The 20,974-nt window shown below is 38.3% G+C and overlaps 1 protein-coding gene across 3 annotated transcripts in view; it reads right to left on the bottom strand.

The window, feature by feature from the left end:
- The window catches only part of Utrn (utrophin), a 425,153-nt gene that overhangs the window by 30,005 nt on the left and 374,174 nt on the right, over positions 1–20,974 (bottom strand). For all 3 annotated transcript variants that reach the window (XM_042693071.1, XM_042692992.1, XM_042693156.1), the window contains 3 exons: positions 19,031–19,188; positions 16,843–17,009; positions 15,437–15,548 (listed from right to left, as the gene is read on the bottom strand). In XM_042693071.1, coding sequence (XP_042549005.1) covers positions 15,437–15,548; positions 16,843–17,009; positions 19,031–19,188 — 437 coding nt within the window. The remainder of the gene's footprint in view (positions 1–15,436; positions 15,549–16,842; positions 17,010–19,030; positions 19,189–20,974) is intronic.

Raw genomic sequence — 20,974 nt, 5'->3', positions numbered from 1 at the left:
AAAGACTCATTACAAAACTGAATGAACACATTGATGATGCCTTCTAATTTGCTGCTGAACCTACCATTGAGTAAGCCCCAGTCTCTTATCTTTATAAAGATTTTCCTTCAGTTATAGCCTGAATGATAGGCAGATTTGTTTCCTCTGCTGTGTGCTCCTGGTCTCCATTCTCTCTCTTTTCCTCCATGACAAGAATGTCTAAGACTCTCTAACTTGTTTTAGGAAATGGAAACTTTAAGATGTATATGACATATACTTATTTTTATTTGCATTTCCTTTATGGCTGTGGAGGTTGAGCTTTCTTCATGGACTTATTAGCCATTCATATTTCTCCTTCTGAGAACTGTCTGTTTGCCATTTATTAATTGTATTACTTGTTCTATTGCTAATCTATTAAGCTCTTCATGTATCCTACATATTAATCCATTATCTGTTGAACTGGTAGAAAAGATTTTCTCCCATTCTATGGGGTGTCTCTTAGTTCTGGTAATTGTTTCTTTTGCCTGCCAAAACTTCTTAATTTGATGTGTCCTTTCTTGCTTACTTCCACAGCTACAATGTCTTCATCAGAAAAGAATTACCTGTACTTTTATCTTCCAGGGCTTTCCCTATATCTTCCTGTGGTAGTTTCAAAGCCAGAGTCTTACATTCAGATCTTTGCTCCTTTGCAGTTGGTACTGCTACAGGTGAGGGATGAGAGTGTAGCGTCAGTCCTCTGCATGTAGATAACCAGTTTTCTGTGTGAACTTGCATAGAGCTGTATTACCTTCTATCTGCTCCCTTTCCATCTAAATATGTTTGCTTCTAATAAACAAGGGAAACTTTTCATTCTTTCTAGGCTTGCTAAACAAGAAAAGAGGTCTGAATAAGCCCAAGCTATTTATAATAAACTTTATCAACTGTCAAATTATTTAAACAAATATGTCCAGCATGGACAGCCCCTGCTCTCATTAGGACTTGCCATTAGATTCACAACGTCAAGCCTTTTTCTAAATAGCTGAAAATAAACTATAATCATCTGAAGTTAGAGGGATCTAGATCACCCAGACTATGAACCAGCTGTGCCAGTGAAAAGCTACTAATGAAAAGCTCAAGTAGCTCTGGAGGAATGGGGTTGCTGTGAGCAATGGTGGTTTGTAGATTTGAAGATCTTACTGGACAGGATAGGAACAATGAAAAGAAGAAAGATGAGGATAAAGAAGGGACTGTTCAGAGAAGGAATACCTAGGACTGGGAAATAAACCAAGCAAACAACATTCACCTTTCTGCACTGAGTATCACACTACAGACAGCCAAGCTCACATATTTCTCTTTATTATCTTGTGCAGAGGGAAAAATGGAAGATACTTTCTACATTAGAAATGCAAAGCAAAGAAGATTCTGTGTAAGGATAAGCATTTATGTATGACCCAATCATTTCTCTATCTGCTCTTAGGACAGTAAGAACTACTAAATGAAGCCATGTATTCTAGTTTTTACTTTGGCCATCTCCAAGCCCAGCACTGGTAACATTTTTATCTCTTAGGCCAGTGGTTTTCAAGCTTGGTTTTATATCTGGGTTTCCAGTTTTATCACTCTGAGTTGTTTAGGTTGTTGAAAAGACTAGGTGCACAAATCAAGATCCTTACCTGATATGCCTCGGGGTTATTTAGTAGTCATTAGCATATTCACAGAGTGGAGTAACTTTCATCGTTGTCTAATTACAGAGTAGATTGTTCATTACTTAAACAAGGAACTCCACATACACTACACAGCCCTTAAAACTTGCCCAGCATTCATCGATGAGTTTGTTTGTTTCTGAAATGTTCATGGACATAAGTTCACATTGTGTGTGGACTTTGATGACTGGCTTCATCAATTGAACATAATGTTCTCCTAGCTTATCTATAGTTCCTATATGGACTCTTGTTTGAGAGGAAAAAAAATAACAATTCGCTCAAAAGTTTAAGTCTAATTCCATATCATGTTCTTTATTCAAATATATTTAGGACATAGAAGACCAAAGCAAAACCAACCATCAAACCAAAACATAATCTCTCTCCACCTCTCTTCTACTACAACAAATATCCACTTACCCAAAAAATTATAGCAGAAATTAAAATTGTTTCTAATGCTTACGTGAATCTACTCATTTTTATCTTATCAACATTTTTTTACATTGAAGGAGAAAAACTACCAACCAAATCTGTTATCTAAGGAGTATTAATTCTGTAGTGCTAGAAAGTTTATGAAGTCTTAAAAGAAAATGTGGAAAATAACTCATCCCTCAGCAACCAGGGATTACATTCAGCTTAGATGGATGTAATTCTTTTGATGGAATAGGGCCAAGAAAATGACTTAAGCCTACTTTTGCACCAAAAGTGTTAAAATATTTAGACACAATCGGTCTAATTTGCTACCTAATGTTAGGTCCTAATAATTCTCTATTTTATAGTGCTAATGCGATGGTTTGTTTAAAAAAAAGGAAAAGAAAACAGAAAAAGAGGACCACCCACGGACCATTATGAATATAATCAAATTCAAATCTGTCTTACATTAGATATAATACTTTGTTCACATTTTTTAAAAGCAGGTAGCTAATGCAATTATGATGGGAAGGGGAAATGGAAAGAAACACATTACTACACAAATGACTCAATGTTTAAATGGCACAAGTATGCTATAAAAGAGTAAATTATTTCCTGATGGGAAAGCAAGATGCAGGAGAGTCCATGAATCCCCTTACTCGAAGCGGAGGTGGCAGAGACACGGACCTTACAAATTATTGCTCTTCAATCTACTAACCATCATGATTTGTAAGATTATTCTTAGGTTTTTCTGAGAAACTAGTCAGGGGTACTTAAAGTTTTATTCCTTGAGAACAAATATGGACAAAATAGCATATTTTCAAGTTTTTCTTGGGTCTGTATAGCTACATATAAGTGCATGTAGAGTTCTCTCCCTGTTCCTTATGTCAAACTATATTATTCTTCACTTAAATGCTGACACCTCATAGAGCCTCAAAAATGTGGACAGGTGGCAGAATGGTCTTTTCTTCTCATTCAAATGTATGACAAAAGCAAGACTAAGGTGCAGACTAATAGAGAATTCAGAAATGCTAACTACCACAGTATTTGAGAGCAAGTAGGCCCTTAAATAAAGTGCTTTAGGATGACTTCAGCTCTGAAGATTCCTAGTATTGATGTCACAAAGCCACAGTGGAACACCTTGTAACCAACTATTTACAATGATGTAAAAATACCTCAAAGGCAAAACACACCATTCTAATTACTAACAATTTAAACAAAGCATGAAGAACCCAAGGTAAAACAAAACTACACATGCTTTCCATCTCCCAGTGGTTATTTTGTTCAAGTTATGACCTAGGATGATGGTACCTATTTCCTTAACATGTTTACTCTTAAAAGGAGATTTTTAACTATTAAGTGCCAACATGAATAAATGCTATACAGAGAAACACAAGGAAGCAAAAACACATAAATCAAGATTCTATCAAAAACAACAAATCATTTGGCACATAAATAGAGCATCAAAACATTACCATTTGGAATAGGTGTAAGTACTAAAACCAGTGTTTAACAGCACCCTGACTAACAAGGTTTATGTCTTAAATATAGAAGTCAGTAGACTCCAGAGAGAACATAGGAATACTTCTAAGTAGGACATTTCATTATCCTAAAAACATTCTAAGTATATAATTTTTCTTTTGGTAGGGATTTGAACTCAAGGGCCTCACAGTTCCTCAGTTTATTTGCTCAGCTAGTGCTTTACTAGCTCAAGTCCTGCTTTTTGCTGGGTCATTGGAGATGAACTCTCACAGATTTTTCTGTTCAGGGCTGGTTTCAAAACACAATCCTCCAGGTTTCAATCTCCTGAATAGCTAGGATTACAGGTGTGAGCCATTGGCATCTAGCCATTCTCAGTAATTACCTTTGTTTTTAATTGCAAAACAACCTCTGTTTTTATATCAGTTTCATCATTTTCAACAAGCTGAAATTCACAGACCTTTGAATTCTATAGATAGGTTGAAATCAGTAAGAAAATCTCAGAAGAACCTTAGCAGTCATAATGGAAAAATATGACATACACAAAAAATTAAATTAACATTAAAAGAATCACCAGGAGGCTAACAATAAGTAAGGTAATAAGTCATCCAAAGCAAGATGGATTTTCTCCAAACCTTACCTTAAAAGCTAATGACACAATCTAAATGCACTAGACTTACTGAATAAAAGAAAAAGAAAGAAAGAAAAAAAAAACAAAAAAACAATGTAAAGCAGACAGCTGAAAAAACCAGTCTAGGATGCTGAGGCCAGAGAAATGGTAATGGCGCTGGGTTTTATGCATATTGGCCAATATCCCAAAATCACATCTAAAGATGCAAGGCTGCCAAAAACAAACTACACTCACTCAACCAAGAATGAATCAGCGTTTTCTTATAGCGATTTTCCTAGCATTAGAAACATTGGCCAGAGGAGGCGGGAGCAGACAAAACAACCTTTCTAGCCTTTATGCTCATTGTTTTCTTGTTTTGTATAGTTGCCAATGACAGGTCGTCTGTAACTGAAAGACAGAACTTGGCTTTTCATTTCCAAATTCAAACGTTTTCTACTTCAGTAGGATATGGTGATTCCACCAGAAATATAAACAATGAGAAGTTTGGGATACTTTCTAATGAATTAATAAGGGCCACAAGACATGCACTTGCTAAAAACTGTACTTAAATTCTGGTTTAAGGTGATTTTTCCTGTCCTCCATTCTTCCCACCAAAATCTAAGACTATCAGTGAAAAACAGTCCTAATCAAAGCTTAGACAGAAAGCAGGAAAGATTATAATTATTCCATCTTGCAATTAAAATGTTAGAAGTAGCTGACTTTGCTAATCTAGCAAATGAAATGTTGTAAATATTCTATTCCTTCATCCTCACCTAACACGTCTTTTAAACAACCTTCGCATTTTAGCTAACTTTTTCAGATCCTTACTATGGTGAATTCTTTTATGTATCCCCTTACATGTTGTTCATAAATGATACTTCTATCTCATTTTATCATGGAATTCTGATGATGCGCCTAGGATAATATCCATCTTCCTCCACCATCTTTATTGTTAACTGCACAATCTACCATAATTGGAGTTACAACTGAGACATGAGACCAATGAAGAGGTGATTATGTCAAAGAATGGCTTAATATTGTTAGGACACAGAGTGTTAGTTATGGCAGCTATATGTTCCTGATCAAGTGGCTGAGTACATCCTTGTTCTGTGTTCTTTCTCCATCTCATCTTAGCTTGTCATGTAGTATCTCCAACCACTGAATAACATGGCACCAATGCCCTTACCAGATACAGGCTTTGATCTTCCAGCTTCCAGAACCATGAGACAAATAAACATCTAAAGTTCATAAATTACTCTATCAGCTGTTATAGCGGCAGTAAATGAACTAAGGCATCCTTGAAGAGCCAGGACCCAAAGCAGAACCTGAACACAGGCCTAAGTTCTCCCATAATTTATTACCATACCCCCTGGATCCAGTTCTGCCTCTCATCACTGCCGTCTCTTCATCAAATCTAGCATGAAATGACACTGTCTTCTCTGTTTCTTTGGGTCTTCATTTCATTGTGGAAGTTTTTGTGCTAGCACAACTTACATGAAATAAATCTGTGTACTCTTCTCTTACTGATCAGCCTCCGTTAGAAGCCTCAGTTATGATTCTAAGATAGGGAGAAAGATACTTTTTTTTCTTTCTTTCATATCATTTGCCTTTAGCATCATCTACTAAAACCACTGCATTCCTCTTTTATGTACACCCCCATCCACTGCTATAGGGGTGTACATTCCCAGTGATACAGTGATGACTTCTGAAATAGCTATCGCAACTCAAAAGCCTTCCATGTCTCACCTTAATTACACACTAGGGCATGGCTACACCTCAGGCCACATCAACACTCAAAATATCTTTCAGGTCACAGTCTCTACCTTTGACTGGCTGTAATTTTCTCAGCCTTCCTCCCTCATCTTTAATGTGAACAGACCTTTTCTTTCTCCCATCACTTTGATCTTCAGCCCTTTGGTCTCTTTACGATTTCTTCTGCCCACATCAACTTCAGTCCCACTAATACTTGTGAATTTTCCCCTTCCTTGGCCTTTAACTACATCTACCACCTTTTAATTCTAAAGCTACTGAGCAAAGATGGAGTCACAAGCTACAAATCTGTGCCAATTAACCTCAGTCGCACTCTGGCAATGTAGCAATCTTTACTCATCTCATGGTGACTCATGATTGACCCTAAGCCATTCCAAACATTTTCCGTTCCTCTTAGCGTTTAACCCCATTCTCTCACTGTCAGCAAGAACTCTTATAAATAAATCATGCAGAATCCATCTTTCTCAGTGTAACATAAAGAAGGATTACCATCACTGATGGAACCATTATGAAAAATAGTCTGGAAGTTCTTCTAAATATTAAAAATAGAACTATCGAATGATGTAGAAAATTCTCCTCTGGCTAGACATCCAAAGGAAATCACATTGCTCTCTCAAAGATGTATTTGTGTACCTCCCCTCCATTTTCATTGCAGCACTATTCACAATAGCCACGATATGGATGCAGTCTAAGAATGTGTGGTGATCAAGCTGTTGTGGGCTCTAAGTAACTCCATCTTACAGAACGGTGGCTCTCAGTAGCTCTCAGGCTGTGCTCTGCCCTGCATGATTCCATTTTTATATGACAGCAATTTGTTCCATTTTGAGTGCAGATGATGAGGCAAGGGACTCTACTTCTTGTTTGTGCAAGTAAACAACCACCATCTGTCCGGCATAAACCATGGGGCAGACTGATAAATAATGTATTTCTGCAAATAAAGGATTACCACCTATGAACTCTGCAAATTAAGTCAGGAATATATGGACACATGGGTGTAGCAAAGCCATATCCCCCCAAATCGGACCCATGAATCTATACAACACACCAGACCCAGGAATCACGGAACTCTCTCATGAAAAGCAAATCAAAGGAAGGACAAGAATGGATACTTCACATTAGGATATTCAGTATTTAGGGCATCAAACCCATCATACAATCTCATTTGCATGTCGGATCTATAAGCAATCAACTTCTGACTGTGTCTCTGGCCCTCAGCTAAGCTAGTATGCTTTCTTGACCCACCTGAACTACCATCAGACCAGTCCAGCAAGCATGGAATCAGCTTTGTGTTACAAAGCAGCTGAGTTGTGACACTACCAGGCCTAACAGCTCAGTAACTAGGTTCCTACTATCTCATTTAACCACCTGTGGAAACTCCTTACTCTAATCATCAGCCAAGACCGCGTTACGTCCTACAGCTGCTTTAACCCTTTCTTCAAAATCTCATTAGCTCTATATTTCTAAAGTGTAAGGTGTGGCCTGAGAATTAATATTAGCAATTAAGGTTGAAAGAAACTGCAAACTGGCTCAGGTCAACCAAGGAAAAACAGTAGTACTCTGCAAATTAATGCCAAGGACATTGACATAGTTTGTAGATTTATTGGTATTCAATGAATTCTGACACTGTGGAAAGAGACACTCATCTCTGTCTCTGTTTCTGCCTTAGTTTGCTCAGGGCAGTATTCTATAACTTGTGAATAGATTAAGTTACCAGGAAGAAAAATTGGCTATTTATTCATAAGCTTAATTATTCCTAAAACTGCTACAGAACCTCATTTACTTTCTCCACATAAAGGACCCTGCTGTCCATCACAATTTCTCTATGCCTCTTGTCCCCATGGAAACGCTAATGCTATGGTTTACCCATGCCCCATCCTCACTCCTAATATGTATCTGGTGGAAAGATAATCGCCAGTGAAATGCTGTGAAGGGGTGGGATGTTTAAGAGCAGATTAGATCATGAGAACTGGTGACCAAGGAAGTGGATTCCTGACCAGGGTGAGTTTGGGGTCTTCTCTCTTTCACCCACACAAGCTCTCTTTGCCCTTTCACCTCCCACCCCGGGATGATGAACAAGTAGGCCCTTAACCTGGGGCCTTCTGGCTTCTAGAATGATTAGCTACCTAAGTTTCTGTTCACTGTAAACCCTCCCAGGTATAAGAGTCTGATAAAGCAGCACATGAGACTAAGCTAGCCCGAGTAAGGACTGTCCTGGAGAGGTCAATGTGCCGGAATTTTCATGGTGCAGCTGGGAAGGGGAGTGGCGTGGTGACCAGTATTTCGTTTGTTGAGGGTGTGTCCTCCACGATTGGATGTGGGACCTCATTCCTTCCTCCTCTTCTTTGCTTTGTGGCTAATGATGTAATCTTACACTTTGTTACAAGCTCCCACCAGGAAGTACCATCAAAACTCAAAGGAAGTTGTGAAGACTTCATCTACAAAGTAAGAGGAGGTGAGCTGTTTTTGTGAAAAGGTAGGATTTGGACTAATGGAAGGAGTAGGGTGACAGACAGTAAATCTTATCATGCTGTCTCTTAAAGACATTCTTTTCAGCCTAATGAAATAATTTTATTAATGTTCAAATTTGGATTATAGAATATTGGCGGGAAATAAGAATTCAAAATAATTTCTTTGGGAAAGATAATTCCATTCCATTTCTTCATCTGAATGTTTTATATCAGTATCATAAAATACTTTCATGAATCATGATAACTCAGACATCGTTAGTCTTCCTTCAGCAAAACACAAGCACTGTCATAAATAATAAGCTGATATATTAGTAAAAATATTTTGAGCACCTTGAGGGCTTATAAACTATAGAGAAATTTTAATAATAAAAGCGTTGAAGGAGTGGGAGGGAAGATCTTGCAGAAGAAAGAGATCAAGTCAGTAATAACGCTGAAACATTTTTCTTAACTAGAAATGTTGAAGGACTATAAAAATGAAAAACGCAGGCTTCAGGATCCTTTATGGAAATATTAGATCCATTTAACACTCAAACAGTGCTTATTATCACTGTATAAACAAATGAATTCACTTTCAAGACAGATTATAAATGAGTTTTAAAAATATTGTCAAAGATTGGGTGAACCATAAGTAAGCTTACTTAAAAGAGAGGAAAGCACACAATTTTTTTTTCTTAAAATGTGTGTTAAGAAATTTTTGGAAGCAGCTATAATAATGTATTTGGTATCATTTACTCCAAGAGTATGTTTTTCCAAGACTCAGTTTACATGTATTTATAGTCATCATATGACAACTTGTAGTGTCAAGAATTTAGCTCCATGGCAGATTTTCTAGTGCTGGTGTGGAATGGTGTAGGGTTAAAATGTACAACTAACTGATAAATTACTTCCCAAGTTCAGGGAGGGACAGCAGACCTCCCAAAGCCAGTCTTGGAAAAGGAAAACATCTGTACATTGAAAGGGATGCTAGAATCTCAAAGAAACAGTAGCAGTGTTTTTTTCTAAAGGCTTGGTTGGAATGAAGAGTTTGGAGTAAGCTAGAAATTTTATTTGCAACTGGCTAGGAGAGAGAGAGAGTGGAATTCATTTGTGTATCAGTGATTCTTTTTTCCTTTTTTTTTTTTTTGTCGGTTGTGGGTCCTGAACTCTGGGCCTGGGCACTGTCCCTCAGCTCTTCAGCTCAAGGCTAGAGCTCTACCACTTCCAGCTTTTTCTGCTTATGTGGTGCTGAGGAATCAAACCCAGGGCCTCATGCATGCAAGGCAAGCGCTCTACCACTGAGCCACTTTCCCAGTCCCATCAGTGTTTCTTAACCATGCTCCCACTAGCCAGTAACAGCTGAAGATACGATTTCAAGGTTTTGGGGGTTTGTTACGAAGCCATTAGGAATAATTACATGTAATAGCCAGGAAAATAGTAATATGATCTATCTCTAGCCACTGTGTGATTTCTTTTTCCCATTTGATGTTAGCTCTTTATAATCAGCTTCTGAAATCTCTAGGTATTATCATGTAAATATTATATTTCTTCCCCATCTGAATTCCGCACAGTGATCTGAGTGTTCTGTCCAACCTGATGCCTGCTTTTCTCTTTAATCGTGTGTCCTCCACGCTTCCTGTTGTAAAGAGAGAAAGGCACTCCTGGTGAATATCTGTCCAGGACAGACTCGGTGGACACATGACATTGCAGCTGTCCACGTACAGAGGAACTCCAAGCTTGGCTTAATGATCATTATGAACATCTTAAAATTCCTAATCGATTTTAAACAGGAGGCCCCACATCTTCCTTTTGTGCTAGGTACTTCAAGTTCTGCCCCTAGTGCTGCCCACTGTGTTCTGTGTGGGGGCCAGGCTCCCACTTTCATTCTGCAGCCCTTCATGCCAGCCTCTTTCCCACCTCCAGACCACTGTGTGCTGTGTCTTCCTTCTCAAGTGCCTTGCCTCCCATTCTTTCAGGGGTGGGGAATCTCAGGCCTGCCCATGGGCTACGTAAGGCCAGTGCAAACATGTGGTACAACTCCCAGGACAAGACCTGTATGTTTTCCATTGGTTGTTATGGCCTGTCTGTATTTTGTGTGGTTCAAGAATGATGTTTTAAATATCCAAATGATCCCTGGTTAAAAAAAATATATACCCCTATGTGGAGGCTAATTCTCTCAACTTTCAGTTTCACCTCAAAGGTCAACTAATCAGGCAGATCTTGCCCAATGTCTTTATCTAAAGTGCCTCCTCTAATCACTGTCTCTCATTATGCATGTTCCAAAAGGCACTTACTACATCTATAATCATCTCATTTCTTTGTTCACTGCCACACACTTCCCCCTTTTAAATAGAAAGCAGCAGGAGAATCACTAATCTTGTCTTTCCAGGTAGCAAGTGGACACATCATCAGGGATGACAGATTCTCTCCTTGATCAAACTGTAGTCAGGTTCCTCTGAACCTTCTTCTTGACTGAGGCCTTGGCCTATAATAGTATAGGTTCTCTTCAGAAAATAATTGCCTGTGCCTACATTCTCCAGAGTTTTCCCTACGTTTCCTAGTAGCAGTTTTAAAGCTTCAGATCTTACATTATGATTGTTGATACATGTAAAGTTTTTTTTGTACAGAGTAAGAGATAAGGGTATATTTTCAGCCTTCTGAATATAGATAACTTTCTAAGCAGTAAGAAGAAGCTGTGTTTTCTCCAGGCTGTTTTGTTTTGGCTCCACTGTCTAAGAACCCAATTGCCCAGAAATAAGAGAGAACTGACAAATAAAAATGTTTCTACACAGAAAAAGAAACAAGTACTAAAGGCAACAGAAAACTCACGAGACGGAAGAAAATCATGATCAGGGACTAAATGGATAAAAGATTAATACTCAGAATTAACAATGACATAAAAGAAACTTCAAGTATAAAGAAACAAATGAGTCAATTAATTAATAGGCAAATGAACTGGACAGATAGTTCTCAGAAGAAACACAACTGACAAATAGATACATGGAAATGTTTAACATCCTTAGCCACAAAGGAAATGCGAATCAAAACTACATTACGATGCCATTTTACCCCAGTCAGAATAGCAATCATCAGGAAAACAACAAATGCTGGTGAGGGTGCACAGGAAAAGGAACCATCATACACACTGGTGGGAATGTAAACTAGTGCAGCCACTATGAAGATCAGTATGCAGACTTACCTTATGACCTCATCATCCCATCCATGAAGGAATATAAATCAATATATAAGAAAGATACTTGTATAACCATGTGATTGAAACTGCTCATAACAGTAAAACTGTGGAATGGGCTAAGGTACCTGAGTCAACGAATGGAGAAGAAAAACATTTGGTATATACATACCATGGAACATTACTCATCCATAAATAAAAATAACATTATTTCATGAAAATAGATAAAACTAGAGATCATGATATTGGGTTTCTTTTTTTTTTTTTTTTGGGGGGGGGGGTCCGGTCATGGGGTCTGAACTCTGGGCCTGGGCGCTGTCCCTCAGCTCTTCAGCTCAAGGCTAGCTCTCTACCACTTGAGCCACAGCACCACTTCTGGCTTTTTCTGCTTATGTGGTGCTGAGGAATTGAACCCAGGGCCTCAGGCATGCAAGGCAAGCGCTCTACCACTGAGCCACCTTCCCAGCCCCTAGGTTTCTTATAAAAGCCAAATATTGTCTGTTTTCTCTTATTTGTGGAATGCAGATACACAGCATGTAGATATATACATACCTAAACACACACACACACACACACACACACACACACACACACATCATGATTTTAACCGTGGGACAGTTTAGAGGTTATGGCGACAGTGAAAGAGAATGATGGGATAAAACCTGTGAACTTATACATGGTATCCATATGTGAAAATGGCATAAGGAACCACTGAAAGCTGTTGAATAGGAGAGGGTAAGAGGAGGAGAAAAGGGAACAGTAAGGAAGGTTAATTTGACTAAATTATAATAAGTGCATGTCAGAAACATTATGGCAACCCCCTTTGGACAATTATACAATCTCCTATTTGCAATAACTAGTCTATGTCTGAGACTTGCAGAAATGGTCAGATAAGTTGATGTTAAGTGAAATGAATCCAACAAGTATTCAAATGTTTTTTTTCTTTCTGGCTATTGTGTCTAACATATTTATAAGATATTTCTTTGTTGCTTTGTGTGTCCCTCCCCCATAGTATAACCCCTGTTTTCACTGTATTTGATGTTGGTATAATTTGTGGAGGGGAAGGGCAAAAACAAATCGTTTAACTAGGGATACAGGTGGACCTATTGCAACAATGGGATGTACAAGATGTTATGTTGAAAATGAACTTTACAACTTTGGCGCGTGGGGAGGGGAGGGGAGGGAGGATGGGAAGCGATGGGAAGGGGAAACAAAGGAGGAGGCAACAATGCTTGATAAGAAATTCACTCATTACCTTGCCCGTGTAAATAGTAACCCCTCTGTACAGTATTTTCACAATTAAAAAAAAAAATCCACGGCGGGGGGTGGGGAGAAGAAAGTGAAAAATGAATGACAGAAAATTAAGACCAGCCGTTCTGGGAACAAGCACCAGCGGGACATGGAGAGGGTGAATAAGTATGAATGTAATTGAAGTTGTTTTATATGCATGTATGAAAGTAGAACACTGAAACCTGTTAAAATTGCTTTAAGAAGGGCAGAGGAGAGATGAAGGGGGCGGTGGAGGGGTGAATGTATCAGGGTGCATTGAATGGGTGTGTAGGAATGTTACAATGAAATCACTAGTATATGCTAATAAAAAAAATATTTGATTCTCAACACCAATCATTTCCTAGCTCCACAGTTGGAGCTGTATTCTGAGAATGACCCCCACAAACAAGCCTGCTTGAAAATATCCTTAATCTGCCAGTATAATTTATTGCTTATTCTAGCCAAGGGTTGAAGATGGCCCCTGACCATTTCCACAGCATTTACTAAAAGGAGCCTTATGACTTTGAATCCACCTTCTGAACCTTTGAGACACACCAGTATTTCCTACAACTCACTGTCTTTCTTAGGGACCTGAAAGTCATTTCTTTGTCATGTAATCACCAGAAAGCATAGCCGCAGTCTGGTCTCTCAAGCTCTCTGAAGGAAGAGTCTTAACTCCCTCCATTTCCAGCTAGCAGACACAGCTGGCCTCGGGACATTTACACTGACCATTCCTGGGTCACCTGTCCTTCTCTGAGCTACCCAGCCCCCTCTATTCTCATTCTCTTTATTTTCATTCTCCTATTTTCACATCTAGTCATCTTTGTATAAATTGCAATGAGTGCACCACACACACACACACACACACACACACACACACACACACACACACACACACACACACACACACACACACACAGTGTTTTATAGATTAAAATTTGTCCTTACAACTTTCATGTCTTGCTTTAATTCTGACCACAGCCTCTGACACATGGTAAATGCTCAACATTAAGTCATTGCAGGAATAAAAAAAAAATTAGTAACAGTAATAAAGAATGCTTCATCAATTTTCTTGGGAGGATTTTCTTTTTCTTTTCCTAAAGTCAGCAGGCGTCAAGGGTATTTTATCCATTACAATTTATCATCATTTTCTAGAGCTTTTTTTCTCCACAGAGTTCCTATTTATCTGAGATAGGATACTAAGAATGGGACAATTATGTATGTGCATTTTGTCAGTATTGCTGCCTTTCTGTAGATTTACGATTCAAAAAAGAGAACTTGAATCCCTAAACCAAGGAAAATGTACATACAACTCTATGAATAAATTCTGGCACAACTTGGAAGGAAGGTAAGGATAGGAATTAACAGAAAAATGAGGACAATTTCAGAGAAACATAGCTTTAGGTTAAAGGAACCATAATAGCTGCTGTCTGATGCTTACAGGGCTGTGGTAAGATTAACACATAACAAACATGATAATAAGGTAATACAGCACAGACCTCTTCTGGCAAATAGATAGGCATCAAGTCTTTGGGCCATAAAAATACATTTATTGACGTGCATCACTTAGTGCTTAATTCAAAGGAAATGTTAATTGAGGTAATACATGGAAAGGTTTGTTATATTTTTTTTTTTACTAAAAATATTTACCAGCATGGTTTATACTAGCAGGAAATTGAAAACAAACTGAAGATCCAAATTTAAAGGACTAGTGAGATAAATACTAACTCATCCGACTGTATATTTTGTGAGAGGAAAGAGTCAGGCTGCATGTCAACAATGGGGACCATTGCTACATGCAATGCCAGGACAGCAGCAAGAGAAGTCAGCAGAAAACATATATACATATAAAAGTGTGTGTGTATATACCTATATCACATAAAAGTAAAAGCCAAGTAAAACTAGAATATGGAAAATCATCAGTTGGTAGCTTATTCAGGAGCTAGATCTATGAGTGGTATTTTTAATCTCTCCATTTTATACACTTTTATTAATGTTAATATTTAATTATGAAAATATTTTACATGTTATCAAAAGGGAACATTATTTTTTCTCTATTCATCTATCTATCTATCTATCTATCTATCTTGAACTCAAGGCCTGGCTTTTTCACTTGAGGCTAACGCTCCACAACTTGGACCACACCTCCACTTTGATTTTTTTTCTTTTCCTTTTTGGTGGTTAATTGAAGATATGAGTCTCCTGGACTTTCCTTTCCTGCCTAGATTGGCTTCATACTTTGATCCTCAGATCTCAGACTCCTCAGGAGCTATGGTGTGAGCCACAGGCTCATGGCTTGTCACTTATTTTCTTAAGAAATAGGTTTCTGAAAAGTTTCTTTCCAAAAAGTTAAGTTTAAAAATCACAAAGTTTAAAATCATTGATTAAATCATTCATATTCTGAGAAAGGTGTACATTTTAATTTTTAAGTTGTTAGTTAAAAAGGAAACAAAACAAGAAAACATAAGGCCAAGCAATCTGGAAAAAGCTATTTTTCCCAAAAACAAAACAACAAATTTAGGCCCAAATAAATGTAGCAAATTTTAGACATTAGTTAATTCCAAAGCAAGCAAGAACAGACAAACAAACATAGTGGCTTGGTACTCACCGGTATGCAATACTCCACCATCGGGTAATGTAATTTGTGACCTTTCGCTGTCCGACCAGAAAAAAAGCAACTTTGGCAGACATCATAGTTAAAATGTTTTAGGCTTCTATACCTAGAGGGGGGGAAAAATCACTGGCTTCAATTCTTGTTACTTAGTCCAAATCAATCATTTGTGGTAAGGAATTTCATTCATTTAAATTACCCAGAGAATAAAAGGTACATTTGCCACAAGTATGGAATTTGCTCAGTAGTCCAGTTCCAAGTTAGGAACAAAGAGAAGCCACGTCTCCAACGTGGGGAGGATGAAAAGGTAAAATTTTGTAGCTTCAGTTTCTAAAATGCATTTCCATTTGTTTAGACATGATGGGGGGGCACATGTCTGAGTGAGAAGACATTATGTGATGCTGAATAGGAACAGAACAGGATGGAGGGACAGTAATGGGTCTCGGAGTGCCCACCTTGGTACTGCGCCGGCAGGAAATGTCACTCACTAACCCTCAAATTCACTGAGCTGACCATGTAGTAGATATCTGTGACCTTGATGAACACATATCCACATGTAGTAACCATCCCTTCGAGCTCAGATTTCATTAAAATTTAATTTAGAAGTAATTAGTAAAAAACTAGTCGTATTATAAAAGATAGATATCTCACATGAAAGTATGAATGTACTTTAGAACATATACTTTATATATATAGTATTTAAAGTATATATAGTTTACATATATAGCATATATAATGTACAAAGGGAAGGAGGGAGGGAAGTAGAGGGGGAAGATGAGAGGGAAGGATGGAGGGAGGGAAGAAGGGAAAGAAAGGATGAGGAGGATGAGGTGGTGGTGGTGGTCATTGTCATCTGGGGACAAATCCTGCCCACAGACCCGACATTCTGATTTTGAAATGTTAAGGACAAACTTCAGCAGCACTTCTCTTCACAACAAACCTGGCAGAAGTAATCTCATTTCTTGTCAGCTCATCTTTAAACAGTATTTCCTGCTTACTGGGTTGGATACTAAAGACTTACAAGGTTCACCAAATTCTAGCAAGCCTGTATGCCTACAACTCATCATGCAATTATGCTGCATGAGCATTTCTATGACCTAACTACATTGAAGTTCATTTAAAGAAAAAAAAGGAAGAAAGAAAGAAGGAAAAATAACCCTTTGGTGTTTTTTTTAAAATCAAAGTAATATAAATAATAATGATGATGATAGTAGTGGAATAAGTTCCCATAGTGACTGTAAGAAGGAATTTTATTCTTAGAGTAATGGGATATGATGAGCATGCCTTATATTTAGGAGACAAATCCTCAAAGGGAATAAATAAGGAGGAACTACAAATAAAAGCACACGACCCCACAAGGAGAGAAGAACAGGCGCACTGCCAGCACCAGAAGGGCTTCCTACCTGAATCCAACGATTGGACATTCTTTGCAGATGTTGCACTTGGCCTGATGTTTTGCAGTCTCAGCTGCTGCCACTCGATGCAGAACCGGCAGCCACACCATGGACTGTGGCTCCAAACGCATCCAGTCTATAAACTCTTTCACGCTGATTTCTGGCTTGTTGTTATTCTGATTTAAAAACAAATATATATTTAAAGAAACTATGAAGTGAAGACTCACTACTAACCTTACCAACTTGAAGGCCATTTTCTAAACCGAGCCAAGTGACGGTGGCTCATACTTGTAATTCTGGCTGAAATCTGAGGATCATTGTTCAAAGCCAATCTAGGCAGGAAAGTCCATGAGACTCCTACCTCCAATTAACACCAAAAAACAATAGGTAGAACTATGGCTCTACTGGTAGAGGACCAGTAAAGAAAGAAAAGAAAACCTAACCTAAAGATGTTATTTTGTCACATACCATTTTGGGGCATCACATTAGGAAGGCGATTTGCTTTGAATGCACTATGTAAAACGCACAAGTTTATCATGATAAACCATATGAGACTTGCCATTTCTGAGCTCTCCCTCTCCCCCCTTCCCCTTCCTTTCAGTGTTTGTGTCAAAAATCTCACCTTGTAGGCCAGGCTGGCCCTGAACGCAATCTGCCTGCTCCACTCTCCACACTACTAAGATCTTAGGTTTCTTAGGCATCTATCACCATGCCCAGACAGACACTCAATTCCTCTTTGAATCCTAATTCTGAGTAATTTCTATATGTACAGAGTTAAATCTCCACCATCACTCTCCTGCTGTTTTTGAGGTCATTCAGTGAGCCAACATATGTGACTATAAATCATATTTGGGGGAAAAGAAGTCATTGGGTATTTTTTTATTTCTAAAATAAGAAAAAGGTCCATTATAAAATGTAATAACCCATGACATCGATTCTCCTCAAAGATACAGTGTGAGCAATTTTTTTTCTCAGCAGTGATAAATCATGGGGCTGTGCTCTGGCCAAATATCTGTAGGTTGTACTTTATGCATATGTATGACATCAGTAATATTTATAAAGTGTCTTCATAGTGTGAGCATTAAAAAGAAAACTACTTTCCCAGGTGAAAATGAGCAACTCAGACTGGTATAAAACTTTTCAAATCATTCTCCCTTTGGGTATACATTCTTAAAGAAAAGTTTGCTAATTTGATTGTGTGTGTGTGTGTGTGTGTGTGTGTGTGTGTATGCACACATACACACACCTACAAAGAGCACCAAGATATTTTAATTCATTTATTTAGCAAATATTTGAGGTATTATGCACATATTAACATTTAACCCCCAAGGGGATGGATGCCATGAGTGGGTGGGGGTGGGGGTGGAAGGGGAGTAGGTTAAGGGGGTGAGGTCCTCATGGCTGAGATTGGCATCCTTTAACAGGGATCTAGGAGATCTGACTTATACCTTCCCCATGTGAGAACACAGTAAGGAAGTACTGTCTATGCAGCGGACCCTCGCCAGACACCAGATCTGAAGGCAGATCTTGACTGAGTGGACTTTGTAGCCTCTAGAGTGAATACATAAGCCACACTGCTTATGATGTGTTGTGTTAGCAGCCTGAGCTAAGATTGGACAGAAAAGAAGCTAGGCCCCAGCTCTTGCCTTCACGGAGGCATGCAGGCTGCAATAGCAATTAATTATCTAATTTAATATGAAATCTGAACTATCATGAGGAGGAGAAGGAAGACACAGATGATGTTAAGCTGAATAGAAGAGGGAGACATTCATCTGAAGAAAAGAGAAGGATGTTGACAGGATCTGAGAGATAAGGTAACATCTCAAGATTCAGTAGGATGTGTGGAAGAGCAGGAAGAACATTCTAGGGAGAAGGCACATGTTCAAGGGCGTGAGTCAGGAATCCAGGAACTAAATCAGTAGAGTTGGGAAGGAGAGGGAAGAACGGCAAGATGGTAGAATGAGGCAGAGGAAGGGCCAAGTGCAGCCATTTAACTTCTATTTAAAAAAGTGTGTCGCTATAGGTGTCAGTATTCCTTGACTCAATGCGCCTTAAAACAATAAAATACGAACATCCTGGGATTGTGCCCAAAGTCCTCCACGATTTGGTTCCAGTCCAAGGTGTTCATTCCCTCTCTTGGAACGTCACCAGAACCCTTTCATAATCCATCCTGTACGCCAAGGATGCCTGGGTTTACCTGCTGGAAGCAGCTGCGGACACTAGGCTCAATATTACTTCCTCCAAATGCGGCCACTTCTCCCAGCTGCCGAGGAATCTGGATGGCATCATGAAGTAACAGGCCAAGCTGGCGCTGGTCACACATCTCTGTCGGCCCTGCCACCTCCTTAAAGAGAACTATTAAGAGGGAGAGGCAAGTGGTTAACTTCCACCTGCCCAGAGCATTCTTTCATTCAAAGCACATCTTCAGTAATGTGGATTGCACTGTATATCTTAAAAAAAAAAAAAAAGAACACTACAAAAGCCAGGCCCTGGTGGCTCACACCAGCAATCCTAGCTATTCAGGAGGCTGAGATCTGAGGATGGCGGTTCAAAGCCAGCCTGGGCAGGAAAGTCTGTGAGACTCTTATCTCCAATAAAACCACTCAGAAAACCAGAAGTGGCACAGTGGCTCAAGTGGTAGAGCGCTAGCCTTGAGCTGAAGAGCTGAGGGACAGCATTCAGGCCCAGAGTTCAAGCCCCATGAACGACCAAAAAAAAAAGAGACCACCATATTCACCATAAAAGAATCCATAGGTGTATATCAATACATAAAGACAGATCAATACAAACTTCCTTTTGGGGTGTGTGTGCTGATGCTGGGGCTTGAACTCAGAGTCCTATGAACTAGCCTGACTTTTATTGCTCAGCGCTGGAGCTCCACCATTTGAACCACACCTTCACTTTTGACTTTTTTGTGGGTTTAAAACAAGAATTTGCACTTTTCTGCCTAGGCCAGCTTTGAACCTTGATCCTCAGATCTCAGCCTCCTGAGTAGCTGTGGTGACAGGCATGAATATTGGTGCCTAGCTACAATTTCCTTTCCAAACAATACAATAAATGCACATGGGTTAATTTTTTATGGTCTCAGCAAGAGATGCCCTTGAGAAAAAAGAATGAGCCAAAACAAAGCTTCATGATTTATCAAGGGAATGAAAGTTCTTTAAGTAGTGTACCTTAAAAATTTAATGATTTACCAACGTTGTTTCTTGCTAAATTCAATATTCTATTATATATTATAGCTGTCTAAAAATATTTCTGTGCTCATGCCTATTTGTATAGGAAACACTAAAAAATAAGGAGGTATGTCCTTTTCCTTTTTAGGGTAAGTCTCTCATTCCTTATTATATATAATGATTAATTATATATAATTAGTTAAATATGAAAAATTATATACAAATAATCAATTATGTATAAATGAGCTGTTTTCTATCAGTCAAGGAGACTTTTTTCCCCAAATTTAAAAGCATTAAAAAGTTGTGCATCCCTTCTTTCTTCAGCTTTTGTAATTAGAAACAACCAAAAAGCCCCACAAAAACCAAAAACCTATACTTTTCTATTTTCTAGGTTTCATAAATCATTGAAATTAAACCTCTCCTTCCAGCACTGATTTATTTTTTATTCATTTACATACTGTGCTGTCAAAAGATTAAATTTGTTATAATGTTTCCAACAATAAAGTTAATGCAGTAGGATAAGTTACTTTTGGAACAGGGAGAAACTTCAAATACAAATAATCCATTGCATTAGAGAAATTAATAATCTTTTAAAAAGAGTGTTCAAGGTCTAATCATTTAAAAGCACATGCAATCTAAATGCTCTTCATGTGATTTAAAAAAAAATCTATTTGACAATAATGCCTGATAAGTGACTAACAGACAAACATGTATTAATGATGTGAGATCTAACGCTGACGACAGTGACATTTCAAACAACTGAACCAAGCTCAGTGATAGACGGTCATTATAATGAAATATATTTTTAATCATAAGCACACATGGGAAGAGCAAACTCAATCAAGATTAATTTAATTTTTATTACCATTCATTCACTTAGATATGCTTAGTGTTCCACTTGTTTCTTTTCATTATTTAAGAATAAGTCTATGATCAGCCAAAACGTATCTATCCATGCATCTTAATAT

This window comes from Dipodomys spectabilis, unplaced genomic scaffold (genome assembly GCF_019054845.1).
Source record: "Dipodomys spectabilis isolate Male_0828 unplaced genomic scaffold, ASM1905484v1 ptg000001l, whole genome shotgun sequence".
In the NCBI taxonomy this organism is placed as follows: Eukaryota; Metazoa; Chordata; class Mammalia; order Rodentia; family Heteromyidae; genus Dipodomys; species Dipodomys spectabilis.
This window is presented reverse-complemented; position numbering and strand designations above follow the sequence as displayed.